The 27905-nt window shown below is 37.2% G+C and overlaps 2 protein-coding genes and 1 long non-coding RNA gene across 3 annotated transcripts; 2 read left to right on the top strand and 1 right to left on the bottom strand.

Moving 5' to 3' along the window:
- Positions 1-519: 519 nt before the first annotated feature.
- Positions 520-2371, bottom strand: LOC126619557 (uncharacterized protein At5g01610-like). The gene is made up of 3 exons (XM_050287965.1): positions 2077-2371; positions 1668-1722; positions 520-1054 (listed from the first exon to the last, which is right to left on the bottom strand). The coding sequence occupies exons 1-3, from the start codon at positions 2161-2163 to the stop codon at positions 684-686; spliced, it is 513 nt and encodes a 170-aa protein (XP_050143922.1). The 5' UTR covers positions 2164-2371; the 3' UTR covers positions 520-683.
- A 12314-nt stretch (positions 2372-14685) lies between these two features.
- LOC126617728 (abscisic acid receptor PYL4-like) lies at positions 14686-16610 on the top strand. Its single transcript, XM_050285770.1, has 2 exons — positions 14686-15634; positions 16367-16610. The coding sequence occupies exons 1-2, from the start codon at positions 14964-14966 to the stop codon at positions 16383-16385; spliced, it is 690 nt and encodes a 229-aa protein (XP_050141727.1). The 5' UTR covers positions 14686-14963; the 3' UTR covers positions 16386-16610.
- A 404-nt stretch (positions 16611-17014) lies between these two features.
- On the top strand, positions 17015-17756 carry LOC126619946 (uncharacterized). The gene is made up of 2 exons (XR_007622198.1): positions 17015-17341; positions 17401-17756. It is a non-coding gene; the product is annotated as an uncharacterized LOC126619946 (long non-coding RNA).
- The last annotated feature ends 10149 nt before the right edge of the window (positions 17757-27905 follow it).

Consider the following 27905-nt stretch of genomic DNA (forward strand, 5'->3'; position numbering starts at 1 on the left):
CCACTTCCTTCTATTAAGTTGCATTCAATCAAAACAATTATAGGGTGATCAGTGTAGCATGTCATGAAATCAAATTTTATATGAGCTCTGTAATATGAAAAACGAGTTGAGGTTTGGTGCCAAAAATGGAGTTGTAGACGCACATATGCGGCTCGAACACAATGATCCGCATGAATACCCTCGAACACAAAATTTAAGGGTTTTACTAAAGAAAAGTAAAGAACTTGTAAAAATATCTTAAATGACAGAAATAACCTTGAACACAAGGCACATGACTTATTTTGGATGGAAAACTTTACGTAGTTGGAGTGAGATGACAAATTGATGATTTCGGAAAGTTGGAATGACAAACTGCTTAAAATTTTAGTTTTCTATGACAAATTGAAAAAAATGTACAAGTTCATATGAGATTTCAAAAATTTTCCCTTTGGTTAATATGTCTGTGAGAGGTACACAAGTGATTCAAAAGTCGATATGTTGGAAGCAAAATGCCCAATTTGATACATAAAACACAGTAAATTTCTACAACCATGGAGAAGATGAAATATTAACTGCATCAAACCGTTCGAAGTCCACAGGAAACAAACAAGAGTTGATTAAGCCCGAATTCGTACAAGCCAAATTGTCCAAAAGCTCTACAAACTAAATTACACAATAAAAACTGATGAGCATTCTGACCCTTGTTAAAACTTCTCGACAGTAATTCCGTCTCTTTGAACCTCATAAGCCTCTCTACTCCTGGTTCTCTTCAACCCAGCTGTGAAATGGAGCTTCGATCCCTCCGATGTGATGCATGACACATTTACCCATATAAGCACCTTTGTCTTCATCCCCTGTATATCTTCTAGCCTTCCTTTCTTCAAATATCCAGTTACAATGGTGAAAAAACGCAAAACAGTCGAATCTCTGTAGCCCACTTCACAGACTGTCGGTATGTAGACAGTAATTTTCCCAGTCTCCTCATTAAACTCATAGTTGGTAGCATCACGAGGAAAGATTCCTATTGCCATGTCAAAATCCTTTAGGAGCTCAGGCAACGGCTTTTGCATTTTCCCTGAGAAGGTTGCTTATATTGTTATGAAGATTTATCAAAGTAACACAGGCCTACACGAGGATTACAAAACCTAATCAAATCTTTTCAATTTACTACACCAGTAATGACTCTGTCGTGAACAAATATAGTACTAGTCCACCCCTGAGGATAGCAGTTTATATAATCCAAAACCTAGACCTCGGAAGCACCATTCCGCCCTCCACAGCAGCACAAATACAACTTGTATTTCAAGAAACCCCAGCAGCAAGTTACTTGCTTGAACTCCACATACGACATTTTCGAGAGTCGAGCAAGTTAAAACCATAGGAAAAGGGTCGTACGAATATACTCATATCCACCCAGCATCATTAAGATTAAGGAACAAACCATCTCAAACATACCCTCAATCACAACGCGCTCTACAGCACTGGCACACCCATACTCTGGCCAGAATACGCGATCGCTCACTCACTTTTAATTGCACTACTTAGACGTATTACATATTAACCCCATGAATTAATACAACTACAACGTCCGAACTATACGAGTCGTAAAATCAGTCATATAACAACATTATGTGAGGGGTTACTTTAACAGGCAATGCAAGTAAACAGAGCCAGCAGAGAAAACTAACCTTTGAATTTATTAACCAACCATTTGGCTCCTCCTTCGACACTGTTTTGCAATGACTAATCATCAGACAAACAATGTTAGCGAAAAGAATGTCATAAAACCAAAAACAAAACAAAAAAAACCCAAATTTGGAAAAGTATTAATCTTGACAATTAACATATCGAATCAATCATCATTCAGATTTAACAAAACAACATTTTAATGAAAAATTAACCGAAACACGATTACGAAAGTGGGTTCCACACAGAAAATTCAGATCGTGTAAAGAAATCAACTTTGGGAACCAAAATCATCATTAACCAAAAAAAACCCTGATTGGATCCTAAGTCAGATTAAAATGATCAATTGAATAACATAATTAAATTGAGATCGACAGATAGAGTGAGAGAGAGAGAGAGGGAGAAAGGTACGTTGAGGTCATCACCGACGGAGCCGAGCTCCTTGGTGGCCTTCTGGTTGAACCAGTAGGATCCCGCCTTGTTCAAAATCTGATCCATGCGAATTGCCTTCTCTCTCTCTCTCTAGAAGGAAACCGATCAGAATGTTAGAGAGAGAGGAAGATCTCTGGCTCTCTCTCTCTCTCTCTTCTTTCTGTGCCTTGGCTCTGAAGGTTTCTCAGAAATTATCTCCCACCCCTAATTGTCCGTCCAATTTTGGGGGAAATTTCAAGGATGATGAGTCGCCCCGCTATCCACTCGTTGACTTTTCTCTCTCCCTTTGTTGGCACGCCTACTCGTTTTCCTTCTTTTTTTTCTTTTTTTACACACATGCGTGTGAACTGTCGGGTCGGATTTCGCTCTTGACCGCGCATTGTCGTGAAATAAAACGGATCAGGATCCTCTCCTGAGTAGATGAAGATGATCCTCCATCAGACGTTCAATTTTTATTCAACGGATATAAATAGAGTGTCTTTCTAAAATTTATAATAATTATAGCTGTTGGATAAAAATTGAACTGCCCGATGGGCCTGGTCAGGAGGATCCTCTCCATCTGCTCAGGAGAGGATCTTGATCCAAATAAAACGACCTTCGTTTGTAGTTATTTATGAAAATTCTCGTCAGATTATATTTGTGGGAATTTCGGAGATTCTCAAATCAAACCATATCTTTTTATCGTATATTGTGCAGTTAATTTTCATCAAATACTGTTTATATTCAATTTTAAATAAAAAAATTTACAATAATTTATGACTGCACAATGTAGTATGTACGATAAACAGATGTAATTGGAGAATCCCCGAAATTCTCACAAAAGGGATCTGGCAAAGATCCTCTCTCATTATTTATTGCCTTTAATATCTTGTTTTTTGTTATAAAATGTGTTTTTTTTAGTTATTAATTATTAATCAATAACAGTGGATAATCGTCTTACCACCGGTTGTCTCCTCTTTAAAAACTAAAAAAAAAAGGTTATTAATTATTAACTGGAGAGGAAAGTTCAAAATTATTAAAATAATTTAGAAAATGAGAGAATTTTGAATTCGAACGCATGGGCTGAATTATTCGTTGAGATTCAAAACTTTTTTGGTTTTGCGTCATTTTTTTTTAAACCTGAATTATAAGGAAATGCTGCATCATGTTAACATATGATCCTTTGAGACCTTTAAAACAATATCTATACAGCTAATTGGTTTTTCTTGGTTTCCAAAGGTCACTGCCCTATTAATAGGAAACGAAACGAGCAAGAGGACGATGACAAATTAGCAGTTCTATAGCTGTCTCATGTCACATGGGATATACATACATCGAGAACGTCACGTACGTTGTTCCAATGCATGCATGCATATAGACTTGATCTCGGTGCTGCTGTGTCCGTTGTGCATGCATGCTTGCTCATTGCCACTCGTCATCAACCTACATCGCGCACAGTGCACCGAAACCTTCCCCCTCGTTCCCTCTCTTCCTTTGATATTTAGAATTTTCCCACTCTCTTCATTCAACGTATATATGAAAAGGTTTAACAACTTGTATCAAAACCCAATGCTTTTATTTATATATTTCTATAGATATCCAACTACATTTTAGCTCAATGTTCGCACAATTTGCAACCACTTTTGCACTTTATAATATTATTTCAATTGTACCAATTGTACTAGGACAAGTCTTATTTTTTTATTTTTTATAAACATAAGTCATTTATTTTTTTATAAACATAACTTTATTGGCCGCCCATGCTTTAATTTTTAGTTTCTTTGGATACCCCACTATCTTTGCAAATATACCAAATCTAACCCTCGATAAATCATGCTTTATTTCATTAAAAATGAAACTTAAAAGCTACTAATTTAAAAGAAATGTAAAACTAAAATAAAAACAAACTTTGTTGTTCCAGATTCCATGTCATATGGAGGTTTGGGTAGTATTGTGGCTGGGCATGGTGGTTGATAGTTGTGGTCCTTGTGTAGATTCGAGAAGGAAGGGATCGGGTGAGGGGCTTGGGGACTCGAGATAGGATGGTCTAAAATATCCATAATATCTCGATATTTCCATCGAAATTTCCGTGTTTTTTGAACTATCGATATTTTTTTGGACTACCGATATTTCCGATATCATCGATATTTTAGACCTTGCTAAGTCACTCATGTATCTTACCATGCAATGTATAAAGTGTAAAATATTGTACTAATTCATTATATATAAATGATTATGGTGTGTTTAAACCTCTTTCATTAATTACTATATATTTTCTACACTCGCAATGTTTGTCAGCTCGCTATATAATCAACTTAAATCAGTTATATCTATCATGCAATGCATTTCCTTCCAATTTTTTGTGATAAACTAATAGATAATTGACTAAATAAATATTCTGCAAAGTTTCAATAAAAATTTCCAAGTTTTTCTTACAATTTCAGTAGTTTTTATTCAATTTTTATCGATATCGATAATATTCCAATATTTTCATCGAAATTTCCGTATTTTTGAACTACCGATATTTCCGATATCATCGATATTTAATACCTTAGATAGGAGGATGAGGTGATGTCGGGGAAATAGGGGCTGCCAGAAGTGATAGTGAACGGACTCAACACTGGAGATCGAAGAGGCAACCTTAGGGGTTTGGCTCGAAGAGGCAAAAGGTTCATATATTTTTGTGGAAATATTTTTAAATTTAAAAAAAATAGTTTTTTTTTTGTGACAAATTCCAACAAAATTAGTTAATTTCTTTATTTTTTTTAAATTCTAAAACCAATTTTAATTGAGTTTTTGGGTCATTTTACAAGAGGTAAATCTGTCCTTCACGTTTTGTTTTTCAAAACTTTGGTTTTAGATCACTTTTGGATGTACAAAGAATCTCTTAAAGTTAATAGCATTTGGCATCACAATCTTGGAAAAGTTGGGCATCAAATTCACTATTCATACAGAACCCGATATTTTAAAAATGCATGGTTAAGTTAATTAATCCAATCATGAGTGAGAAAGGAAATAAAAAATATACCGATTGGTACGTTTAAGTTTTTAAATGTCAAGTGGAAGGAAAGCAATGCTTTTAGAAGAATGGAATCAATCCAGAAGAGAAATCAAGAAGCAAGGATTGAATAAAGCAATTTGATTAGTATTTTGAAAAGAAGAAACCAAGTGGTTTAAGTACTTTAGTTGAAAGATATATATCGAACTCAAGATGAACACACTGGCACATACAAATTTACATATTTGTGTACTTTGTCTATCTTAAAGAGATTCAAAGTTGGAGAAACTGTCATGTAGTCCAATACACAGTCACGTGGGAATATTAATATAATCTTGTTGTAATTAATGACTTATGCATCGGGCTCCTTTTTAGTGGAGAACCTATTTCAACCTTAGTGTACGTAAAATAACAAGACGATAGAGTTAGGGATCACATATTTACCATATATGACTGTCATATTTTAGAGAAAAAAGAGAGAAACAATTATGAATAGAAGTCCTATAATATAGTGAATACATATATATCCTACGATGGTTCTATGTATTTTTTGCTTTTGTTTTTAATAAAACAAAATCCGCCACTTAGTACTACGGTCTAGTGACATTCTTCTTCATTTGTAAGTGAGAGATCTTAGATTTGATTATTGTGAAAATACAAATTTGACCCACATTATTACTAGCCTATTATGAGGCTTAGCCTACTCCTCCACCCATTTAGTGTAAATAATAAAACAAAGGTGTTGATGCACAAAACCGGAGGGGTCTTAGAACAACGTAAATCCGACCGTGAATCTGCAAGAAAGTAAAGAACACAAGATGTATCGTGGTTCACCCAATGTTTGGGCTACGTCCACATTGATTATTGTATTTCTCTGAGAGGATTGTGAGGGGGAGAGAGAGAACCTCTGTAATGAAAGTGAGGCTTTGAGAGGGTGAGAGTCAGGCCTAAGAATTGGCCTCCTCCTATTGTGAGGGTGAGGAGTCCCTTTTATAGAATAAGGGCTCCTCACTTATTACATATTTGCCTCTTCCTTTATTACATAATTACATTTGAGTCCCCTGAGTATTTATACGAGATTTAAATACGAATGCCTTAAGTATAGTACAAACAGTAGTCCCCCAAGTCTTCAGTCAAGAAAGTCTTTTGGCTGGAGACTTGAAATTCAGTCCATGTGTGGGCCGAAGTAACTAGATGTCGTCTAGAACTGAATACTCGATATGAGGCGGTGCTCAATGTGAAATGAGGTTCAACTAGATGCAGCACATGTTGCGAGGCTGCTTGGCTTATGGCTTATGTTGCCTTGGTTGGCTCAGCTTGGGGCGTTTGAAGGTGAGGAAGTCCCTTTTATAGAATAAGGGTTCGCTCCTCAGTACATAAATAATGGGCTAGAGTTGATACTTGCGGCGAGGCGGTTGCTCGGTAGGCGACGATGCTCTCTAATGATGGTGAGGGAGTCCCTTTTATATAATAAGGGTTCGCTCCTCAATACATAAGTGATGGGTTAGGAGTGATGCTTGCGGCGAGGTGGTTGCTCAGCTCGCGGCAATACTCTTTAATGAAGGTGAGGGAGTCACTTTTATAAAATAAGGGCTCGCTCCTCAGTACATGAATAATGGGTGCTCTCTAATAAAAGTGAGGGAGTCCCTTTTATAGAATAAGGGCTCACTCCTCAGTACATAAATAATGGGTTAAGTCCCCCAAGTATTTTTCATGAGGCCTAGTTGAGGCCCAATATATGGTATATAGTGTATGGGCCAAAGTGGCGGTTGTTCGGAGGCAGTATTTGTATACCCTGTATTGAAGTTTTGTAGGTGAAGCTTTTCAAGTGAAGCTTTAAAGCTGGAGCTTTTGTAAATGAAGCTTTTAAAGCTGGAGTTCTCGAAGCTGGAGCTTTGTAAATGAAGCTTTCGAAGCTGATTGACATGAGTAATGCTCATGGATGTGGATATGAGTGATGCTCATGAATGTTGACATAAGTGATGGTCATGAATGTTGACATGAATGATGGTCATGAATGTTTATGTATGATTGACATGAGTGATGCTCATGTATATTTATGTATGATTGACATGAGTGATGCTCATGTATAATTTTAGAGTATTGGATGTACTTTTGATCACCTAGTGGGTGATAATAGCGGCAGGTTGCCGAATAATTTTGGAGTACTGGGCGTACTTTTGATCACCTTGTTGGTGATAATAGCGGCAAGTTGCCGAATAATTTTGGAGTATTAGGCGTACTTTTGATCACCTGGTTGGTGATAATAGCGGCAGGTTGCCGAATAATTTTCTATAGCACTGGGCGTACTTTTGATCACCTAGTTGGTGATAATAGAGGGCTTGACTCTTTTGGGCATATGGGTCTTCGCCCTCCACATATCATTTCAGCCCTTTATTTTGGGCTTGCTTTTTTTTTTTTTTTTTTTTACCCTTTAATGAGGTTACAGATGTCTTCGAAAGATAAGAAAAAATAAATTACATCATTCAAAACAAAGGTTTCGACACAAAAGCTTCAACAGTTGCAGATCGTTGGTGCGTTGTTTTTGCTTTTGCTTTTGTTTTTTGCTTTGCTTTTGCTTTCGTTTTCTGCTTTGCTTTTGGTTTCTTCTTTTCTTGATCTCTCCGCTCTTTCTCTGTCCACCCATGTTGCTTTGCAAGGTCATCTTTTGCTTTTCTTGATCTCCCAACTTGAAGATTAGAGCATATAGATTTGCTTTTCTTGATGTCGGAAAGGTGGCAGGGCACTAAAGTACTCTCTGGAGTGCAAGATAGTTTATGTGCTTTATCTTGAAGCTCCTTGAGGCGAAGGTCATCTTTTTTATCAACAAGAAACACCTCCATTGATGTCTTGAGGAAGGTGGTGGAGTCGTTGACGGATTGGACTGAATTTGACGAGGTCGTATTGTGATGGGAGTTAAACCCGAGAAATAGACCAAGCTGAGCCTCCGTGTAAACCATCAGCACCAAAATTTGTCGAATTTTGAAAACCCATGGGCTAAGATTTAGAAACTAAAATGTCGAGGGCCTCGACAGAGAATATGGGTTTTTAGTTGCATAAGTAACAACAGTGGCAGTGACAACAGCGGAAGAATGACGATCGTGCAGCAGTCTCCGGTGAAGAGGCAGAGTTTTCCATGTACAAACCCTAGAAGTTGTCGGAGATTGGCAGCTTCGAGCTTTTACCTTATCTGGCTCCTCCACTTCGTCGTCTCTCTCTCTTGTTTTCTGCCAAAGACCCGAAGTCATCCATATTTCTGTCCCTTTCGAAGTTAGGACTTGTTTTTTGCCAAAAGTGGAGCATCCGGGCCAACTCGACTCGATTTCGATTCTGACGAAAGATCTTGCGGGTTTTCCGGTGAGAAACTAAGAGTTGTAATAGTAAAAGAAGGGAGCTTTAGTGTCGGAGTAGTCATCGGAGGTGGAAGAGTGGTCGGAGTCGGAGGAAATGTAGTAGTGGTAGTCGAGCGGAATCTGAACCCAGGTGGTAGGATCACATTTACATGAACTGCATCTCCTTCTTCAGTTGTCATGTTGCTGCTGCTGCTACTGCCACTGCTCAGCAGTTAGATCTGTCATATCCGTAGTAGTGAGACAATGGTAATGGAGCCGTGGAATTGGGCTGGTTATAGAACCTTGATAAAATGACAGGCTAGTCAACACAGTCAAACATGAGCTCCAAATCAAGCATTTTCCCTGGATACCTCCTTAACAATTGTAGGATCCCCCACTGAGTAAAAACATCTCTCGTTTGAAACGACTTCTGATATGTCTCCAAGTGAGCCTTGCCATTCAGGATCACCAACTTGAAATTGGCTGTCGGATCTGTGCCTGTTTTTATTTTTGGATTTCCTTTTGTTTTGGTTCTTGGGTTTCCACATATTCACGGTAGAGTGTGGTGAGGTCTCACGGTGGTGAGATGGAAAAAATAAAAGAGAACCGACATAGCTTTTCGTGTCAATTCTCACAGACGGTGCCAAATGTTGATCCACAAAATCGGAGGGGTCTTGGAACAACGTAAATTCGACCGTGAATCTGCAAGAAAGTAAAGAACACAAGATGTATCGTGGTTCACCCCAATGTTTGGGCTACGTCCACACTGATTATTGTATTTCTCTAAGAGGATTGTGAGAGAGAGAGAGCCTCTGTAATGAGAGTGAGGCTTTGAGAGGGTGAGAGTCAAGCCAAAGAATTGGCCTCCTCCTATTGTGAGGGTGAGGAGTCCCTTTTTGACACACCCCGTCCTGAAGGAGGGCATGCTGGCCGTCACGTGAGAGTGACGTAACCATTTACACAGTTCGGAAGCTTTAAAAATACAATTACTAAGATGAAACACCCGAGGGTGAGTCCTACATTTGTGAATTCTTTCAGAACACCGTTGGATTCCTCGTGGCCACCAAAGCTTTGCTATCTAGAACCTGGAGGGGCGCAAAACAAAGTTGAGTGGGTCAGTAAAACAAAGTTTTTCGAAAACATTTCATTTAAAACATTTCTAACCCCTCGCTGTAAAACCTGTATACTTTCCCAGAAAATAACATAATAGCATATACCTTCAAATATCTCAAATCATCAATCTTTATCAAAACCGGAAAGTATGCCATGCCATATTGTCAAAAACAGAATATGGATGCATCAATATAACATGTGAAATAAGGAATCAACCGGAGACCCTGCAGTTGATCCTGTACGGTTAATTTTATAGCTCAATATCCAATCCAACCGGAGTCACCACGGTGACCTGTACGGCGATACTCTGCACATAAGTCGGAATTACTTGAAGTAGTCTGTACGACAAGAATGGTGTAATAATACGCTCTAGTGCTTCTCTCATTAATCATCTGTGCACATAATCTAAGGTCACCTACCAGTCGGAACCACCTCTAGTGGTCTGTACGACTAGCATGTCGGAACCCTCTATCGGTCTGTACAACATGCACCTACTTGGATCCAAGGTGAGCGTGCGGTGCGGTGAATAATATAAGCACTAACACCAGGGGTGCAGGTTATGAGCTCTCAACACAATTCACATCATTAATGATTCACATGAATAACATAAAAATCACCTGATACTCACCTGTGCGTCCACAACACCAAATCACATATATATATGCATCAATTATCAATTCATATATCTCATGATATGCATGCATGGCATTTTAAAACGTACTTTCATTTAAACTCAATTTCTGGGAAAAATATCAATAGTATATAGGTATAAACAGAAATACTGCCCACTCACCTGGAGTTCGCCTAACAACTCCCTAGCACAACACATCAAGGCGTCATGACGATCGGCACCTAGAACAATAATCAAATCCAACCTCAGAAAACATATCGATATAATATATACCCCAGGCCGGGATGTGACACTTTTATAGAATAAGGGCTCCTCACTTATTACATATTTACCCCTTCCTTTATTACATAATTACATTTGAGTCCCCCGAGTATTTATACAAGATCTAAATACGGAGGCCCTAAGTATGGTACAAACAAAAGGGTTCTTTAGATATAGACCCTTACAACTCTTATTTCCTAAATAAAAACCCACCTAATTATAAACATATAAACAAAACCCAAATTTAAAAAAAAACTACCAAGTAGAAAAGTAATTAACCTATTATTACAAAACATTTGTACTTGTGCCACAATATTCAAATCAAATCAACAAATGTTATTACTCACCTTAATTATAATGAACAAATAATTATTGCACGTATATATACATATACACACACACACACACACACACACACACACACACACACACACACATATACACACGTTCAAAAGTATATAGTACTACTAGAAGTTCAATATATATATATATATATATATATATATATATATATAATTTAACTATTTGTATATAGTACTACTATACATTCAAATATGTATATATATATATATATATGTGTGTGTGCACATTACTAACATATATGTTAAAGTAATTAATTTACCTATATGTAAATTTATGATTAGCAAATAATATATATTTTGTAGGTAAATTAGTAGGTGCACTATTTGAATCAAATATTTTTTTTTGTAGGTAAATTATTTTGCATGAATTTTACATATATCATGCATTATATATATGTGTGTGTGTGTGTGTGAAATAATTTACCTACATTAATATGTAAAATAGAATTTTATTGACTTAATTAAGCATGTATAATAACATATATTAGACATGTTTTATGTTATTATATATTAGGCAATGAAATTTATAACATTAATATTTATATATATATATATATATATATATAAAATCATTAATTCTCCCTTACCATCCATCCTCATGGCATTAATTATGTACATCATATATATAAAAAAAAAAATAATCAAATAGGGGTAGTTTAGGCATCCAAATTATTTTTAATGTGTTAAGTCAAACATAATTGATGAATTTGCTGATGTGGAATCTAGTCAATGAGTTTTATTCAAGTAAAAAACTTAGGTCGGGTTTTATGTGGAGAAAATTCAATTTAAGAGCTAAAGTTGTATTTTCAGTAAAACAAAATCCTGCTCCTACTATATCTTATTTGATGATATAACAACTCATATTATCCACTTATATTATTATTCATAAATAAATAAGACGCACTACGTACTTGACGAAATGACTGTTGCACTTACTAATCTCTACTAATTAATAAAACACTCATTGCCAACCAAAATCGTATGAAATTACCAGTTTAACCCTCTAATTAAAACAGAACATAAATAAGAAATATGGGGCAGAAATGTAATTTCGCACAACCAAATTTTACTTTTTTCTTCAAAAATCCTAACATATCTCTAATTAAAAAAATAAAAAAATAAATTTCCCACTCCCACATTCTCTATCACTCTCTTCCTCTCCCCTTCTATTTCAAAAACAAAAATAAAAAATTTTCTCACATACTTTGTGTGTGCCCATATGTTAGTATCTATAAAATTTTGGCTCCAAAGAAAAAACGGGTTTCAATACGAACGAGCATGGAGTGGAATAGTAAACGCTGGCTAACATGAATATGAGTATATTTAATAAGAAAAGGAAGAAGGATGAAAGGGTGTGGTAATCAGTTTGGTCCAAGTTTTTATTTCTCAAAATTTGTCTTCACGCTCATAATCTGGGTCTGGGACCGAGTAAATGCTTATCCTATCCCTGTGGGCTGTGGCTTCTTGCAACTTGATCCCAATTTGGCATTTGGCAAATTCAAATTGGTGACCGCATTCTAAATAAGTTGGTAAATATTAGATATATATGCAATGACCAAAACTCCATATTGGCTTATGTCGTATAAACTAACCGAGATTAGGGTTTTGCACTGTAAAGCTTCTAATTTCATTAGGGTTGTGGAGTTTCCATCCAAAGGACCACCGGCAGTCATGAATTCGAATTATATATGGTCCAATTCCATCAAATTGAAGCAAACTCTGTCGCACCAACCGGTGGTCCGGCCGGTACCCTATGGACCCTCATGTTCTTAGCGTTTGAGACAAACACCAACATGCAAAAATGTCATATATGATGAAGCTTCTGTTGCATGTGAGGGTGAGACTTGAGAGTCCCATCTCCGTGACCAATTTCTTGCTTCATTAATCATCTCTATATGTATTGTGATGCGATATTTGCAAGTGGTAAAGGATTTTCACACTTTTTTTTACACGTTTTTATTTTTATTTTTAGTATTTGTATTGAATAACTCTGAGGAAAAAATAAGAGATGAAATTAATAGGGTACGCAGAAGGAGAAAAGATGAGTATTGAAATAATTTTCCTTCATTTCAGTTCATAGCGTTTTTGAATGAAATGAGTATTAAAATTATTTTGATTCCAAAATTTTCTTGTATACAATAACACTTGGTTATTTAAATTATTTTGAATTCTGACTTTAACCATGTGTGCATTTCTAAAGACATCGACAATAAAAATAATGTAGTTTTTTTTTTTTTAGAGAAATACCATATTTGATATTCATTGCAAACAAAGCAATACAAGGACAAATTGACAACAAACTGAGGATAGTGTGCACATTGGGCCTCGATAAAACCTTGCCGGAGAACATGGTCTAAGGAAAAAGAGTGTCCCACACAACGAAAGGAACTATCCCCAAATGTCAATACAGAAACAAATTACAAGAAATCCCAAAGCAAATCAGGAGAATCTTCCACCCACCAAACATGTAGCGTATAACCATTGTTGTGCTGTGAGCGTCAACCGTGCGGCAAAACATGCGACCATGGCTTCCATAGTTTGTACATAACAATCCACAATTTGATATTTCAAAACAGTGAACTAAACTGATAAAGAGAATAGTCAATCTTATAAGTATGAGAAAAATATGTTTGAGAATCAATTCACTTATAAACTCTCCTTAATATTAGCTCTCCTCCTTTTCTCAAAAAAAAAGAAAAAAAGAAAAAGAAAAAGAAAAAGAAAAAAGCTCCCCTTAATATTCAATATCAAATACCTAAATTTCAGGAATCAGAGCAACTATGAAGCTAGTTGATCCTTTTTTTTTTTTAGTACTTTCTCTGTTTCTAAATTTTCTCATTTTTCAGTTTTCAATTTCCATTAAGTAAACATGTTCTTATTCTTAGAGCGTGCTAATCTTGAAGACTTGAAGTTGTGAGGCCCAACAACTTTGAGAAAAATTTAAGTGTGCCGGGAACAATTTAGTTCACCAAATGTCACAATACTATTAGTTGAAAAATTATTTTTTAAATTTCTTACTAATTATATTATTACATTATTAAACTAGATTATGTTCCCGACACTCTAAAGATCTCTCCAACAACCTTATAAATTTCAACCATAATAAATCCTAAGGTACATGGGATGGGACGAAACGCAGTGGAACATAATGCACTCGTCCTATGTTTGATGTGTCAAATATAGTGGGACGCGCTATCTCACAGAACGAATTTTTGTTATATTTTCGTTCTACCTCTGTCCTAGAGCAACTCGTTCTGTCCTGTGGAACACAAAACTATAAAATTTTCAGACAAAAATTATAACCGAAACCTTCGTTTCATTCCGTCTTGTTTGCGTACCAAATGTTACCTTAAATTAATCAAATCATGAGTTGGGAATGATATTTAAATGACATGATAACATAATTAAATCCCCGCGTTCTTTTGTAGGAGGGTCAACTTGTAATCCATCAACTTGTGTGGTTTATTTATTAAAAGAAAAAGCGTACATGACTGTTACGAAAACTGAGTACCGTTAGAAAAATTATTTATTTAAATGATATTGTTGACCTGTCTGTTGATATTTAAAATATTATGTATATATTGAATAGCGTATTTATTTTTTAAGAGTTACATATCATATGATTTATAAATATAATTTAAAAAATTAGTCTATCTAGTATTACTTCAGTTTAACATTAGAATGACGTTATCTATATATCTTGTTTTACTTTTCACACGTTATTTCAATTTTTGACCTTGAGATCAAATAATTTAAAAACAATTAAAAGATAATAATTAACACAAGATATATGAGAGATAAAAATAAATAAAAAATTGCAGATTGCACCGCCTAACTTCAACCCGATCAACTTGCGTTTATTTTTTCCTTTATTTATTCCTTTTCTTTTTTGGCTTCAAGGGCCAACTTGTTTCTATTTTATAAATTATAATCCCCCACATGAACTTTCTCCAATTTTATATTCACTAATTCTTGGCTTTGAAAATTGCAACCAACTCATCTCTCTGTTTGTGCGTGATAGAGAGAGAAAGAGGGAGTCCTTAAGAATTAAGATCTCTCACCGGAAGCCAGAGCAGAGCAAGGCAAAGAGCCTCCCTCTACATCAGAAGCAGCTCTCCAAATTTACCATTTATACCCAAAACCCAAAAAGCTATACCACTTTAAATCTGCTCCAGAGTGAAATTTCTCAAATGCCTCCCAACCCGCCCAAATCCTCAGTCTTGATCCACCGTGTTCACACCGCCACCTCGGCGACATCGAACACGGCGTCGTCGCAGTACCAAAACCAAAGAGGAGGAGGATCTGCTGCACTGCTACTCAACAACAATAGTAATAATAACGGTAAGAAGCGGGCCACAGTACCGGAAGCCGTGGCGCGGCACCACACGCACGCGGTGGGGCCCAACCAGTGCTGCTCCGCCGTGACTCAGGAGATCGCTGCGCCCGTGTCCACCGTGTGGTCGGTGGTGCGGCGCTTCGACAACCCGCAGGCGTACAAACACTTCGTCAAGAGCTGCCACGTCATCGAGGGCGGCGGCGACGTGGGAACGCTGCGGGAGGTGCAGGTGATATCGGGGCTGCCGGCGAACAGCAGCACGGAGAGGCTGGAGATCCTTGACGACGAAAGCCATGTCATCAGCTTCAGCATGGTGGGCGGGGACCACCGGCTGTCGAACTACAGGTCGGTGACGACACTGCACCCATCGTCGCGCCCGGGCGGCGGGACGGTGGTTGTGGAGTCGTACGTTGTCGACGTGCCGCACGGGAACACAAATGATGACACGTGTATGTTCGTGGACACTATTGTTCGATGCAACCTGCAGTCCCTCGCTCAGATCGCCGAGGATTTAGCAAGACGCAAGTAATGATAATATTAATCATTTATTAAAACTAATTAATCATACTTTAGCTACTAGCTTAATTAGCTCCTTCATCTTCTTTTGCGCTTGCATGGATTAATTAGCCTCATAAAACTATCGTGAATGTCTATGATCGAGGTTATGAGCTAGTAATCTGTGTTTGTACTTTTTTTGGCGTTTCCGCGATCGTTTTGTGATTTTAATCCTATGAAACCGCTTCAATGGTTCAATGTTTATGGCTTTAATCAGTGCTATTACTGTGTGTGATATCCATTATGTTGAAAAATTGGCTAAAGTGATCAATTTTTCAAATTTCAATGGCTGAATTGATCATTTTTCAATCGAGTAGGATTCTTCCCTTCAAATTCCCTCCCATTCAGTCACCTTCTCTCTTACTTTCCTCAGTCATAAGCATTCAAATAGGAGATCGGAGGAGAATCTTACTCTTATTTCAATTTGTCAATCTTCGATTATATTTGATCGGTATATTAATTCAACAATTAAATTTGATTTTTGAGCATTTAGTCATTTTTTTTAATGATTTTGTTCGTTTAATTGGAATATTAGGGAAATTTATAATGGCAACTAAGAAAGACATCACTTTATTAAAATCTAAAGAATGAATTGTTGTATTTGTATGTATGATCTAAAAAAGAGCAGAAGCCATGGTTGCTGCTGCCTAATGTTTTGGATGGTTGAACTTTTCTGACTGGTATGGGTAATGGTAATGGCAGTGCTGCTGACGACTATTGAGGCAGTGGGCAGCTAGCTGCATGGCTAGGTTCTCAAGAACAAGACCACTCGACCGACGTATGCATGTCACAGCACTGGCATAATTAGTTAAGAGTAATAGTAATGTAGTTTGTGTATATTCTTTGTGTATTATATTTTGTAATTTAGTTAAGAGGTATTCATCAATTTCCTCCTTGAACTTGTGATCATTAGCCAATTTATCCCCTTAACTTTAATTTTGGCCAATTTCTCCCCTCAACTCTCATAATTAGTCAATTTCCCTCCTCAACTTTAATTTGGCCAATTTCCACCCTCAACTTCATAATTAGTCAATTTGCATCATATTGTTAATTTTTTTTAATTTTCCATCTATTCTTTTTTTTTTCTTTCAATCTTTCTAATAACTTCAAACAAAATACTAAAATTAACATAAACTCACATGTATAATATAGGATAAAATGTACAAAAACATAATACAATTAGTATGTGATATGGGTTGATTATAAGAAAAAGTTATGAATCGGGTTTAAAGCATGTAGAAGAAGAAATAATAATCATAAACTCATGGATCAAACCTATTTCAATAAAATGGGTTATTCTTAATAAGGAGTCGAAAATTATGAATTGACTAGCCATTTTTGCACTAAAGCTCGATTCTCTGCAATTTACTTGAACTTAACTTTCACTTTTATAAAGAAAATTGTATTCACAGACAAAAATGTACACATCAATCCTTTTCGTTATCAACTTTTTATAGTAAAAAATCAAATAAAATTACTCCATACTGATTTATTATGACTAATAATACTATCTATGATAAATTGTAAAATTCTAAATTTTAATCTATTTGTAATAGGATAAAGACATAGGAAAATGATTAACATACATCTTATTTAGTTTCTTACACACACTTGTTTAATTATGATCAAATTAAAAAATTAACAGTAGGATGCAAATTGACTAATTATGAGAGTTGAGTGGGGAAATTGGCCAAATTAAAGTTGAGGGGGGAAATTGACTAATTATGAGAGTTGAGAGGGGGAAATTGGTCAAAATTAAAGTTGAGGGGGAAAATTGGCCAATAGTCACAAGTTCAGGGGGAAATTGATAAATACATCTTTAGTTAATTGTAATTGTTTGCTATCAATATATGTTATCGTTGTAATTGAGTTAAGTCCATGAGATATCAACTTTAACGTTGTTTCGATGTAATTGAGTTTTGTCCGTGAGGTGTCAACTTTATCGTTGTTTAATGCGCAAGAATCAATTGCGCGTCTTTAGGATTTTGGTGACATGCAATGTAGATGGTATTGGTTAAACATATATGATGTAGATTAAGCTGTTAATCAGATTGATATCTTATTAAGACATTCAGAGGCCATGGGCTACTTAGGGCTGGTTTGGTATTGCTGTGCTTTGAAAAAAAGCTGCTGTGAGAATAAGCGGCTGTGCTGTGAGAATAAGCGGCTGTGAAATAAATCAGCAGAGTGTTTGGTAAACTTTTTTGTAAAAGTGCTTTTGGAAAAAAAAGCAGTCTAATATTGGGTCTTTTTATTAAAGAAGCACTGCAGCTCCATGTGCTTTGAAAAAAAGCCAGTTTTCCAAAGCTACAAATAGTAGCTTCAGCTTTTTCCTTTGATTTCAGCTTATTCTCACAACAGCTTCCAAAATAAGCTCTTTTTTTTCAGTTTACCAAACACCTAAAACCCTCACAGCTTTTTTTCATGGGTGCTTTTTTTTTAAGTACCTCACTCCCAAACTAGGTCTTAAAGTGTTTGGCTTCGTCTTTCCATGCTCTGGCTTTGAATTTTCTCTGGACTTGTGTTCCTTTAGAATTGTCAAAGTCAGAAAGAATCATGTGTTAACAAGGATTTGTAATTAAGTACGTTGTATAATAGTGTTATACACAAAATCAAGATTCAAATACTAAGAAAATGAAGCTCATCTTCTTATTCTCTGCTAATAGGTTTCTGATTAATTTTGAAGAAATAATAACTAGAAAATGGCAGAGAAAAAAGTGAATAAAATTGAAAATGAAGCCGGCTATTTATCTCTCACTGTCTTATTTTCCCCCCGGTAATCACGATCAAGTAGAAAATGACAGAGAAACGTTTCTAAGAAAATCTAGAAAAACAGGAGAGAATATGAAAGCATATATTTCAATATTTATTGTCGTCTTGTATGGATGGTATCGATAATCGAGTAGAACGAAAGCATGTATGTAAAATTTGCATTAAAAAATGGTGAACAACGTGACAGGAATCCAATAAAATAGCTTAGCTGCCTCTTTCGCTTGCAACTTGCACTTTTTGATAGCTATTCGCTAGCTGTTCTTCCAAAGAAAAGGAAAGGAAGGCCGGATACATGCAAAGCAGTTGCATGCAACTTGCTCTCTCTCTCTCTCTCTCACTGTCATGATTTTCGTTTAAAGAAATGCAAGTTGGGGGGTGTTGGTCGATGGATCGGTGGCTGAAATGTGAATGGTTGAGTTTTGAATATGTTTGAATAGAGACTATATGTCTAATCTGATTTGCAAGTTGGTAAGCAAGTGGGATGGAAGACAAGGCTCTCTCTCTCTCTCTCTCTCGGGTATTCTTGTCTACTTTTCCAATTCCTTCACGCTACCTACATATGAGCCAGTATATGACCCATTCCATCCGTCTTCTAACTCTTCGTATCTGTACGAGGAGCATGCTTCCCTCTCCCAGACTGGTGCATCTCGTAGAGTTCAAATCTTCTGCACTTATTTTGTGTATAGATTTTCGTAGCTTATATTATTAATTGATATGTGTTAAATTTATGATAATAAAATTAAAGAGAATTAATACATATTAATTAATAATAAATGTCACAGATTAACTACACACAAAATAAGTGCACATATTTGAACTTCATCTTGTCGTATGGTTTCTTCGCTTTTTTGCATGGAAATTATTGACTAGGTAGAGAGATCACATCATCACTCGATCATGACCTAGCAGGCTAGCAGCAGCTGCTTCCTTGAAAAACTCGTGATGTATCACGCCTGTCATAATTACTTTGCTTGAAGCAAATATTACCAAAAGGATTGCCTTCCTTTTCCATGTTATGATAGTGTTTGTTTGGGTCATTGAACAATCAGTATTCAATACGTAATGCGCTGTTTCCCGTCTTGTCTTGAAACAAATTAGGACATCTTAGAGTTGGAGATAATCTCAGTAGATGACTTGCTTTTTGAACGTTCATGAATCCCCTAACACAACAATAATGTCTCATTTTTCGAATATATTAATAAAGAAGGCCAACATAATTCTATAATATTTTGAAGTAACATCACTTGATAGTGTTTTATAAACACTAAAAATCTCATGAAATAAAGTTAAAGCAAGCTGAATTTGCCACTATGGGTTTGGCAAAAGAACATTGACTTGTCAATATTTCAGAGAGACATGCTAACGGTCCACAACTAACAATATTGATATTCTTCGTTCAAAGTACATCTTACCACCTACAGAACACAACATGTATGAGGGTTTTGTACAAAAGTCATCGGTGTAATTAGTACTAGAACCACACAATACAATGCATAGTCCCCCTTCATATTACACCACTTTGTCCATCCATTTGCAATTAATGCATTTTTATGATACAAATTACATAATTTAAATTGTTTATTTTTTCAATCATCATTTGAAGATCATACGTGCAAAAAAAATTAATTAAACTAAAATTTGTTTAGTCATCTTTATTTATTAAATAAAGGGGCTTTTAGATTTAAATGCCTCGATGTTCTATTTGTTAGATTAAACATCTATACCTTTTAGAATTTTTATGAAACATTTTCCTACATTTTAGGTGTCAAATATATTATAAGTAGCATTTTTTTAAAGGAAAACTAACGAAAAAATCCTCAAAAACTTTAGTTTTAATGAAAATTACAAAATAAAGGTGTAAATGAATAGTATTAGGAGTGACTTTTCAAGGTAAAAATGTTCTTAATGTTAAAAGTGAACAGTACCATGAGTGTTTTGTTAATTTTTTTTAATGCAAAATTACACAATTTGCCTCATATATAATGTACCAATTAGTTAATAATTATCCAAATCTCCTAGAATCTAGTAGACGTATGTTTTTTAAAATCTAAAAACATATCAAATTTGATTTACTTATGCTTCTAACGTGATATATATATATATATATATATATATATGTGTCATCTTCTTTCACGACTATTCTACAATCTCTTCGTGCCATTTCTTTACTGTTAGTCGATACTCTTCCGTCCTCCTTTGTGAGTCATGTTCATTTCCCTTATATTTTCATTTTATGCAAACCTCTTGATTTGAGTATTCGTACCATGGTACATTTGGAAAATAGATTCTAGTGGTAGATGATATGGGGTATGTTTCCATTTAGTATTGGTACGTTTCTAGCCGATATGTTGGTACGTTTCAAGTTGGCATGGGTACATTTCGTATCAGCATCAGTACTTTCAATTTGGCATGGGTACATTTCTAGATAATATGTTGGTACGTTTCAAGTTGGCATGGGTACATATCATATCAGCATTGGTATGTTTCAATTTGGCATCGGTACATTTCAAGTCATATTAGTACATTTCAACATGGCATGAGTACAATTCAAATTAGAAATTAATATATTTAAATTTGGTTTCAATTTAAAATTCACATTCATATATCTCATGCCGAATGACATTAATCTCATTCCTGCTAATCCCGTTTCTTAACAACTTTTGTGCAAATTATATTGTGCTACAATATTTTAAAATCACTTGTTTTCTGTTGCATACTAGACAACCATGCAATCAAACTAGAACTCAACAAGATAAATGTAGCGTCCATGGTGTTTTCATCATGTTGGATTGGCTATCTAAATTTTTTATACTGATGTAAGCTTTTTCTGTGATCAATGAAGTTTTATTATAGAAAAATAAATGTTAAAAATTCAAAAATTAAGAGATAATATTGATGATTTAATAGTTGATATCTATTAATTATCCAACATCCCTTAAAAAGGTGCATAGATTCTGGCACGACGAAAAACCTCTATTAACTAAAAAGATTAAGTGGGAATTCAACATATAACATTTTTCATTTAGAAAAAAAATAATTAAAATAAATTAAAAAATGCTTAGGTGGCCACTAGTCATAGCGCTTTAATCAAATCTTCGAAAGACACAAATGTTTAATAAAAAAAATTGTAGGAAAGGAGTGGGGCATTCCAATTTTCTCTTAAAATAAATTGATAATTCATGAGACTACTAGTTGTTACCAGTTTAGTACACGTATTTGTATGTATGGATTCAAGAAGTTTCCAATATGAATGCCACCATTTATTAGAATGTGTATATCCCCAACAACAACAATAAAATGTACATCAACTTTTACTTTCTACGGTCAATATTGTGGATACAAATTTCCGTCTTCTTCTTCTTGGATGAAATTGCATCTGCAAAACAATTCACACCTAAGGTCAAGGCCAAGAGCTTCACGCGCCCACGATGAATGGGGGGGCTTTGGCCGAAGAACCTCCGATGCCAAAGTTAGAATTTGAGAGAAAAAGTGTTTAGAGAATTTTAGGAGAAGAATGGACTTAGGTTTTTGGAGAAATGGGGAGCTATATATAAGGGTGTGGCCGGCCCCTATTTGGAGAAAAGGGGTCCGGCCACTTATGGTGGTTTTTGGTTCTAATTGCAATATATTATGTCAAAATAATATATTGCAATCAATTAGGAAATTAATTAGAAAATTAACCAATTAAAAATTTGGTAATTAATCCTAATTTGAAAAGAATAAATAGGGGTTACCTTGTGGGGAGGATTTGATGAGGATTGATTAAATATGTTTTGAATAAATACCTATTTTGATCACTTTTGACCTTGACTGAGCCATTATTGTCCGCTACTTGCGCGTGGGAATCCCAGTGTGCCTCGAGGGTAATTTTGTCCTTTTAACCCAAAAGTTCACGTGTCACCTCCATAATTTTCTTGATTATTTTTTGCTCCACAAATGCCCTACACTTGTTGGGCTGCTTACAGGAAAGAGCAGAAAGTGTAGAGATCTCCAACTTTGATGCAGATTCTCACTTAGACTTGGAATTATATTCTTCTAGGAAAGGGAAATAAATCGCCTCCGAAGCCTATTTAAGCCTACCTTAAGTAGGAGATTAAATCAGCTTCGGAGGGCAATTATTTATCCTTATAAGAAAGAGAGAAATCTAGAGGATATTTGTTCCCCCTCCCATAGCTCTCTCATTTGCTTGCCCGTGCAAAGAACTGTCTTCCGTTGAATTTTTTGTTCTTTTCTGCACCGCACCGATGTAAGAAAAACTTAATTTTCTTTGTCTTCTTCTTGGGTGGTGCTGCCACGGGGCAGCCATCGGGGTGGTGCGGCACGTCGGCTAGTTAGGGCTAGGAGTCGGCTTGGCAAAAGCCAATGAGGTAGTGTGGCAAAGGCCACAACTTATGCTACTCGACTTGACTAAAGCCAAGGGCTGATTAAGTGGCGTGGCATGGGCCATAGTTTGGGCTGCCACGTCTCGGCTGTCTACCAAGAATGAGGAAACTGCTTAAGTTTGATTTCTCAGCTGCCGTAAATGGAGCAATCAAGGACGGAGCTGCCAAGATTGGAGCTGCTAAAGATGAAGTGTCGAATAAGCAAACTATTGAGTGCGAAATGGCTACTGCCCCCTGACCATTTGCTATTTTGCTGAACTTCGAGTATTTGATCTTTTGAGTTATGTGGTCTTCACGCACTGGAGAGCAATTAGTTTATCCTATCACGTTAGAGAGCAAACCCAGATGGGTGTCAGGGAATTAGTTTACCCTATCGCACTGGAGAGCAATTAGTTTATCCTTTCGCACTGAAGAGCAGACACATATGGGTGTCGGGAAATTGGTTTACCCTCTCGCACTGAAAAACAATTAGTTTATCCTCTCACGCTCAAGAGCAAACCTAAATGGCTGTCAAGGAATTAGTTTACCCTCTCGCGCTGGAGAACAATTAGGTTATCCTCTCGCACTGGAGAGCAGACCCATATGGGTGTCGGGGAATTGGTTTACCTTCTCGCACTAAGAGCAATTAGTTTATCTTCTCACACTGGAAAGCAGACCTCAATGGGTGTCGAGGAATTAGTGTACCCTTTCGCACTGGAGAGAAATTAGTTTATCCTCTCGTACTGGAGAGCAGACTTATATGGGTGTCGGGGAATTTGTTTACCCTATCGCACTAGAGAGCAATTAGTTTATCATTTCGCATTGGATAGCAGACCCATATGGGTGTCGAGGAATTAGTTTACCCTCTTGCACTGGAGAGCAATTAGTTTATACTTTCGCACTGGAGAGCAGACCCATATGGATGTCTGAGAATTGGTTTACCCTCTCGCACTGGAGAACTTACCTAGATGGGTGTCGGGGGATTGGTTTACCCTCTCACACTGAAGAACATGGAAGTCGTTGTCGTGAGTGCAATTGAGAAAAGCTGGACAATTGCAATAGTCCTTAGCTTGCGAGGTCTTGTTTGGTGATCTACTTGAGACTTTGAACTGCTTGTGGAACCTGTGTAAGATTGTAAGCATGAAGCACAGTAAGCTGTTCCTGGACCTTCTCCAAGTATTGCACAATCCTTAGATGTTTCATCGTGTGTTCTTATGAGGCTTGGTCAGCTGAGAATCTGAATAGATTGCAAGCTTCTCCACCGTTAAGTCTTTTGCCAGCAAAGGCTGCTAGTAAGGCTTTGTATTCTACTCCATTGTTAGATGCTTTGAAGTTTAAAGTGTTATGAGCTTAGTCGGCGTGATTATGAGCCATATTGCAAGATCGGCAGGGCTGGGTGCTGTGGTGCAAGATCGGCACGGTTATGAGCCATGGTGACAGATCGAGGGTTGCCAGGGGCCATGAAGCAAGTAGACATGGCTGTATGCGCAGAGCTGGGGCTGGCTTAGGCCAGGTTGTACGCAGTATAAAGGATTAGACCACTAGGTTTGAGATGCTTAGCCACTGGTGATGTGCTGCTTCAGTATTGAACCGTCTGGAGTGTTAAGAACAAGACCTGCCCCCAATTCTTGGTAGTTGAGCTGTGTGTCTTTCTGGTACTCGTATACCCCCGGCGTACTATTAGGCTGAGCTACTGCATTTTTTGAAACATAAGTAATCTTTGTATTCGACAATCTATGTGAGATGGTCTCGTCTACTCGATCTTGTCAATGAAAGGTGATCCGTTTATGTTGGTTATGTCTCGTCAAAGTGCCTCATCAGTAACTTCATTGGATTGGAAATCGTGTAATCGTTCAGTTAGGAGCATCTTGACTTCTTCTTGAATTTTCCTCTAGTGAGGCAGCGGAGCTTCCGGCTACCCCCGGTTGTGACCTACTGGTCTAGGCTGCTCTTCCATGTGTTCCGGCTTGTCTATACTGCGACTGTAGTGCATATGGTATGTGCCTAGCATGTGAACGAATTTCTCCCGGGCTGCCGGTTGAACTTGAGTCGAATTGAGTGACTGCTTCTCTTTGTCCTTCATGCTACCTATTCCGATGTGAGGTGAATGATGCTCCTTGCAGATCTAGTCGCAAATTAACACTTTGTTTGGAAGATTGCTCATGTTGATTATCGGAGTGTGGTCCCAACTGTTAGTGTATGCTCATCCATGGGCCTAGCCAAGAATGCACACTCATTCGCGCACTAATATGAGAGTATACGCTATCTCGGGGGCCTAATCGGGAGTGTACACTGCCAGAAAGCTCGATTGGTGACTAGTCGAGTGGCTGCCTGCCAAGACGCTGTTAGAGAGGTTTTTCGTCTGCCTTTGTTCTACTTCAGGACACCTCGTTTGGGGCATGTTGCATCTCGGTGCGTTGCAAGAGCTGACTCACCAAGGTCGACTGTTATGCAAGGGCGCTCGTCAACTCTATGACTGTTAAGACAAGTGTTATTCACCATTTAGGTTGGAAGAGCTTGGACAAAATGTGTCTCATTGAGTAACGGAAGTGTAATTAGCTCCGGGCACGAGATTTAAGTTGGGAAATGTCAAATCTGCAAATAAATAGGGTGAAAATACTCCTGGTTCAATCGTTGGCCCAGAAATATAAAGCTGGGATGGTTGAACCGGTCTTGGACCGGTTTAGGTTGAATGAGAAGCCCCGGAATCGGCTGGGCCACGATAGTGGGTTGGTCCGCATGCGGCACACGTAGGTGCATGGCTTGGGCTTTGTTCGGGTGTGCGTTAGGCTTGTGCTGAGTCGCAGCTCGAGCTAGCTCATCTTGGGCTTGGGCCCACGTGGTTTGGAGTAGAGCGGGTTGGATCTGCTGGTCTTGTGCTTGGCATTGGAGCGCACTGGGCTCGTGCTGGCCTTAAGCCAGTGAGGTCTGAGCTGCTCTAATTGTTGCAGTTGCTTGGGCCTCAGCTGCATGGGTTTTAGCTGCCATTGCAGCACTGTGGGCTTGAATGTGGGCTGCCTTACGTTGGTCTGGCTGCCTTGTGACAAAGGCCTAGACTTGCACTGTGAGGTGGCCAGCTCACCGTAGGCAATGGGTTCGCCAAGGGTCGCTGCCGTGGTTGCTACCATGGTGGCTACCACGGTGGTGCCCTGTGGGGGTGGTGCCACTCCACCCGTCATTGTGTTGAGCCTCATAGATCGTCGTGGCCAAATCCTTGAATGTTGGAAGTTCCGTTCGTCGTGGTTTTCGAATTTCCTAGTCATCATACTTTTCTTTTACGTTTATTCAAAGAATTTTATAAAAAAAATCTAGGAACTACGAAAAATCTACAAATGAACAAGAAACTAGAAACTTTTGAATGCAAGAGTCTTCTTCAAGCGTGTGAATCAAGACTCTCGATGAAAGCACCAATTTGTGGATGCAAATTTCCACCTTCTTCTTCTTGGACGAAATTGCACCTGCAAAACAATTAACACCTAAGGTCAAGGCCAAGAGCCTTATGAACCCACGATGAATGGATGGGCTTTGGCCGAAGAACCTTCGATGCCAAAGTTAGAATTTGAGAGAAAAAGTGTTTAGAGAATTTTAGAAGAATAATGGACGTAGGTTTTTGGAGAAATTGGGAGCTATATATAGGGGTGTGGCCGGCCCCTATTTAGAGAAAAGGGGTCCGGCCACCTATGGTGGTTTTTGGCTCTAATTGCAGGATATTATGTCAAAATAATATCTTGCAATCAATTAGGAAATTAATTAGAAAATTAATCAATTAATTTTGGTAATTTATCCTAATTTGAAAAGAATGAGTAGGGGTTACCTTGTAGGAAGGATTTGATGAGGATTGATGAAATAAGTTTTGAATAAATACATATTTTGATTACTTTTGACCTTGATTGAGCTGTTATTGTCCGCTGCTTGCGCGTGGAAATCCCGGTGTGCCTTAAGGGTAATTTTATTATTTTCACCCAAAAATCCACGTGTCGTATCCATAATTCTCTTATTTATTTTTTGCTCTACAAATATTAGTGTCCTGGAGACTGGGTATATGATCATCTTACTTTTTCTTTTTATGTTTGCCCTTTAGTTTAGGCAAAGCCTTCGCTTTTTAGGACGTACAAAGCAAGTAGGAGCAAGATAGGCAACAAGAAAGCACAAATATGTTGAGAATTTGGGTTGAGATTGGATATACATGCACAATGAAGGTGTTTAGCTGAAGAAAAAAGGGAACTTTAACGAAAAGCACCCGGTACTGTTCACTTTAACGAAAAACCACATTTTTACACTAAAAAGTCAATCCTGATACTATTCACTTTACCCTTTATTTTGTCCTTATCATTAAAACTCAAAGTTTTCAAGCCCTTTTCATTAGTTTTCCTAAGAAAAAAGGGGGGGGGGGGGTTGTGCCATCAGCCCATCAGCCCAAACCCATAGTCACGACCACAGTAGAAAATATCGATAATATCGGCGAAATATCGCCGATATTATCGTTTTTTGGGGACCCCGATATTTTAGTAACTATCCAACTAGTTTTCGGCATAATATCGCGATATTATCGATATTATCGATAATATCGCGATATTTTCGAAACTATCGCGATATTTGGTATGGACTCGTCGGAGAACACGGCCGGAGCAAATAATCTGAAACCCTAAATCCCCAAATGCTAATTTCCAGCCTAATGAACTGAATCTACAATACAGGATTCCGACAAGAACGATTTCATTACAAAAATCAACATGTTTACAAGCCGAGAAGAACGATTTGAGTACAAAAATCAAAGCAAATGAACCGATCCCTAAATCCCCAAATTCGGATTCAAAGCAACTGAACTGAATCCCTAATTCCTAAATCCCTAAAATCTATTTCAGTACAAAAATCAAGCAACATGCAGATAAATCGCAATCTGTACAAAAATAGAACCCTAATTCCTAAATCCCTAAAATCAATTTCAGTACAACAAAGGTGTGCAACATGCAGAAAAATTGAAATCTTTACAAAAATTGAAATCTTTACAAAAATTTAAAGTAACAAAGGTGTGCAACATGCAGAAAAATTGCAACATCCCTAAAATCCTCACGAATCCAAGACGGCTGGGACAAGTTCGTGGTCCT

The sequence above is a fragment of the Malus sylvestris genome, chromosome 4 (genome assembly GCF_916048215.2).
Source record: "Malus sylvestris chromosome 4, drMalSylv7.2, whole genome shotgun sequence".
NCBI classification, from domain to species: domain Eukaryota; kingdom Viridiplantae; phylum Streptophyta; class Magnoliopsida; order Rosales; family Rosaceae; genus Malus; species Malus sylvestris.

Bases quoted from the DNA above. Each gene is read 5' to 3' on its own strand.
- LOC126617728 (XM_050285770.1), top strand. From the start codon at position 14,964: ATGCCTCCCAACCCGCCCAAATCCTCAGTCTTGATCCACCGTGTTCAC.
- LOC126619557 (XM_050287965.1), bottom strand. From the start codon at position 2,163: ATGGATCAGATTTTGAACAAGGCGGGATCCTACTGGTTCAACCAGAAG. The intron at 1,723-2,076 runs GTACCTTTCTCC...TCTGATGATTAG, and splicing joins CCGTCGGTGATGACCTCAAC to TCATTGCAAAACAGTGTCGA. The intron at 1,055-1,667 runs GTTAGTTTTCTC...CAACCTTCTCAG, and splicing joins GTTGGTTAATAAATTCAAAG to GGAAAATGCAAAAGCCGTTG.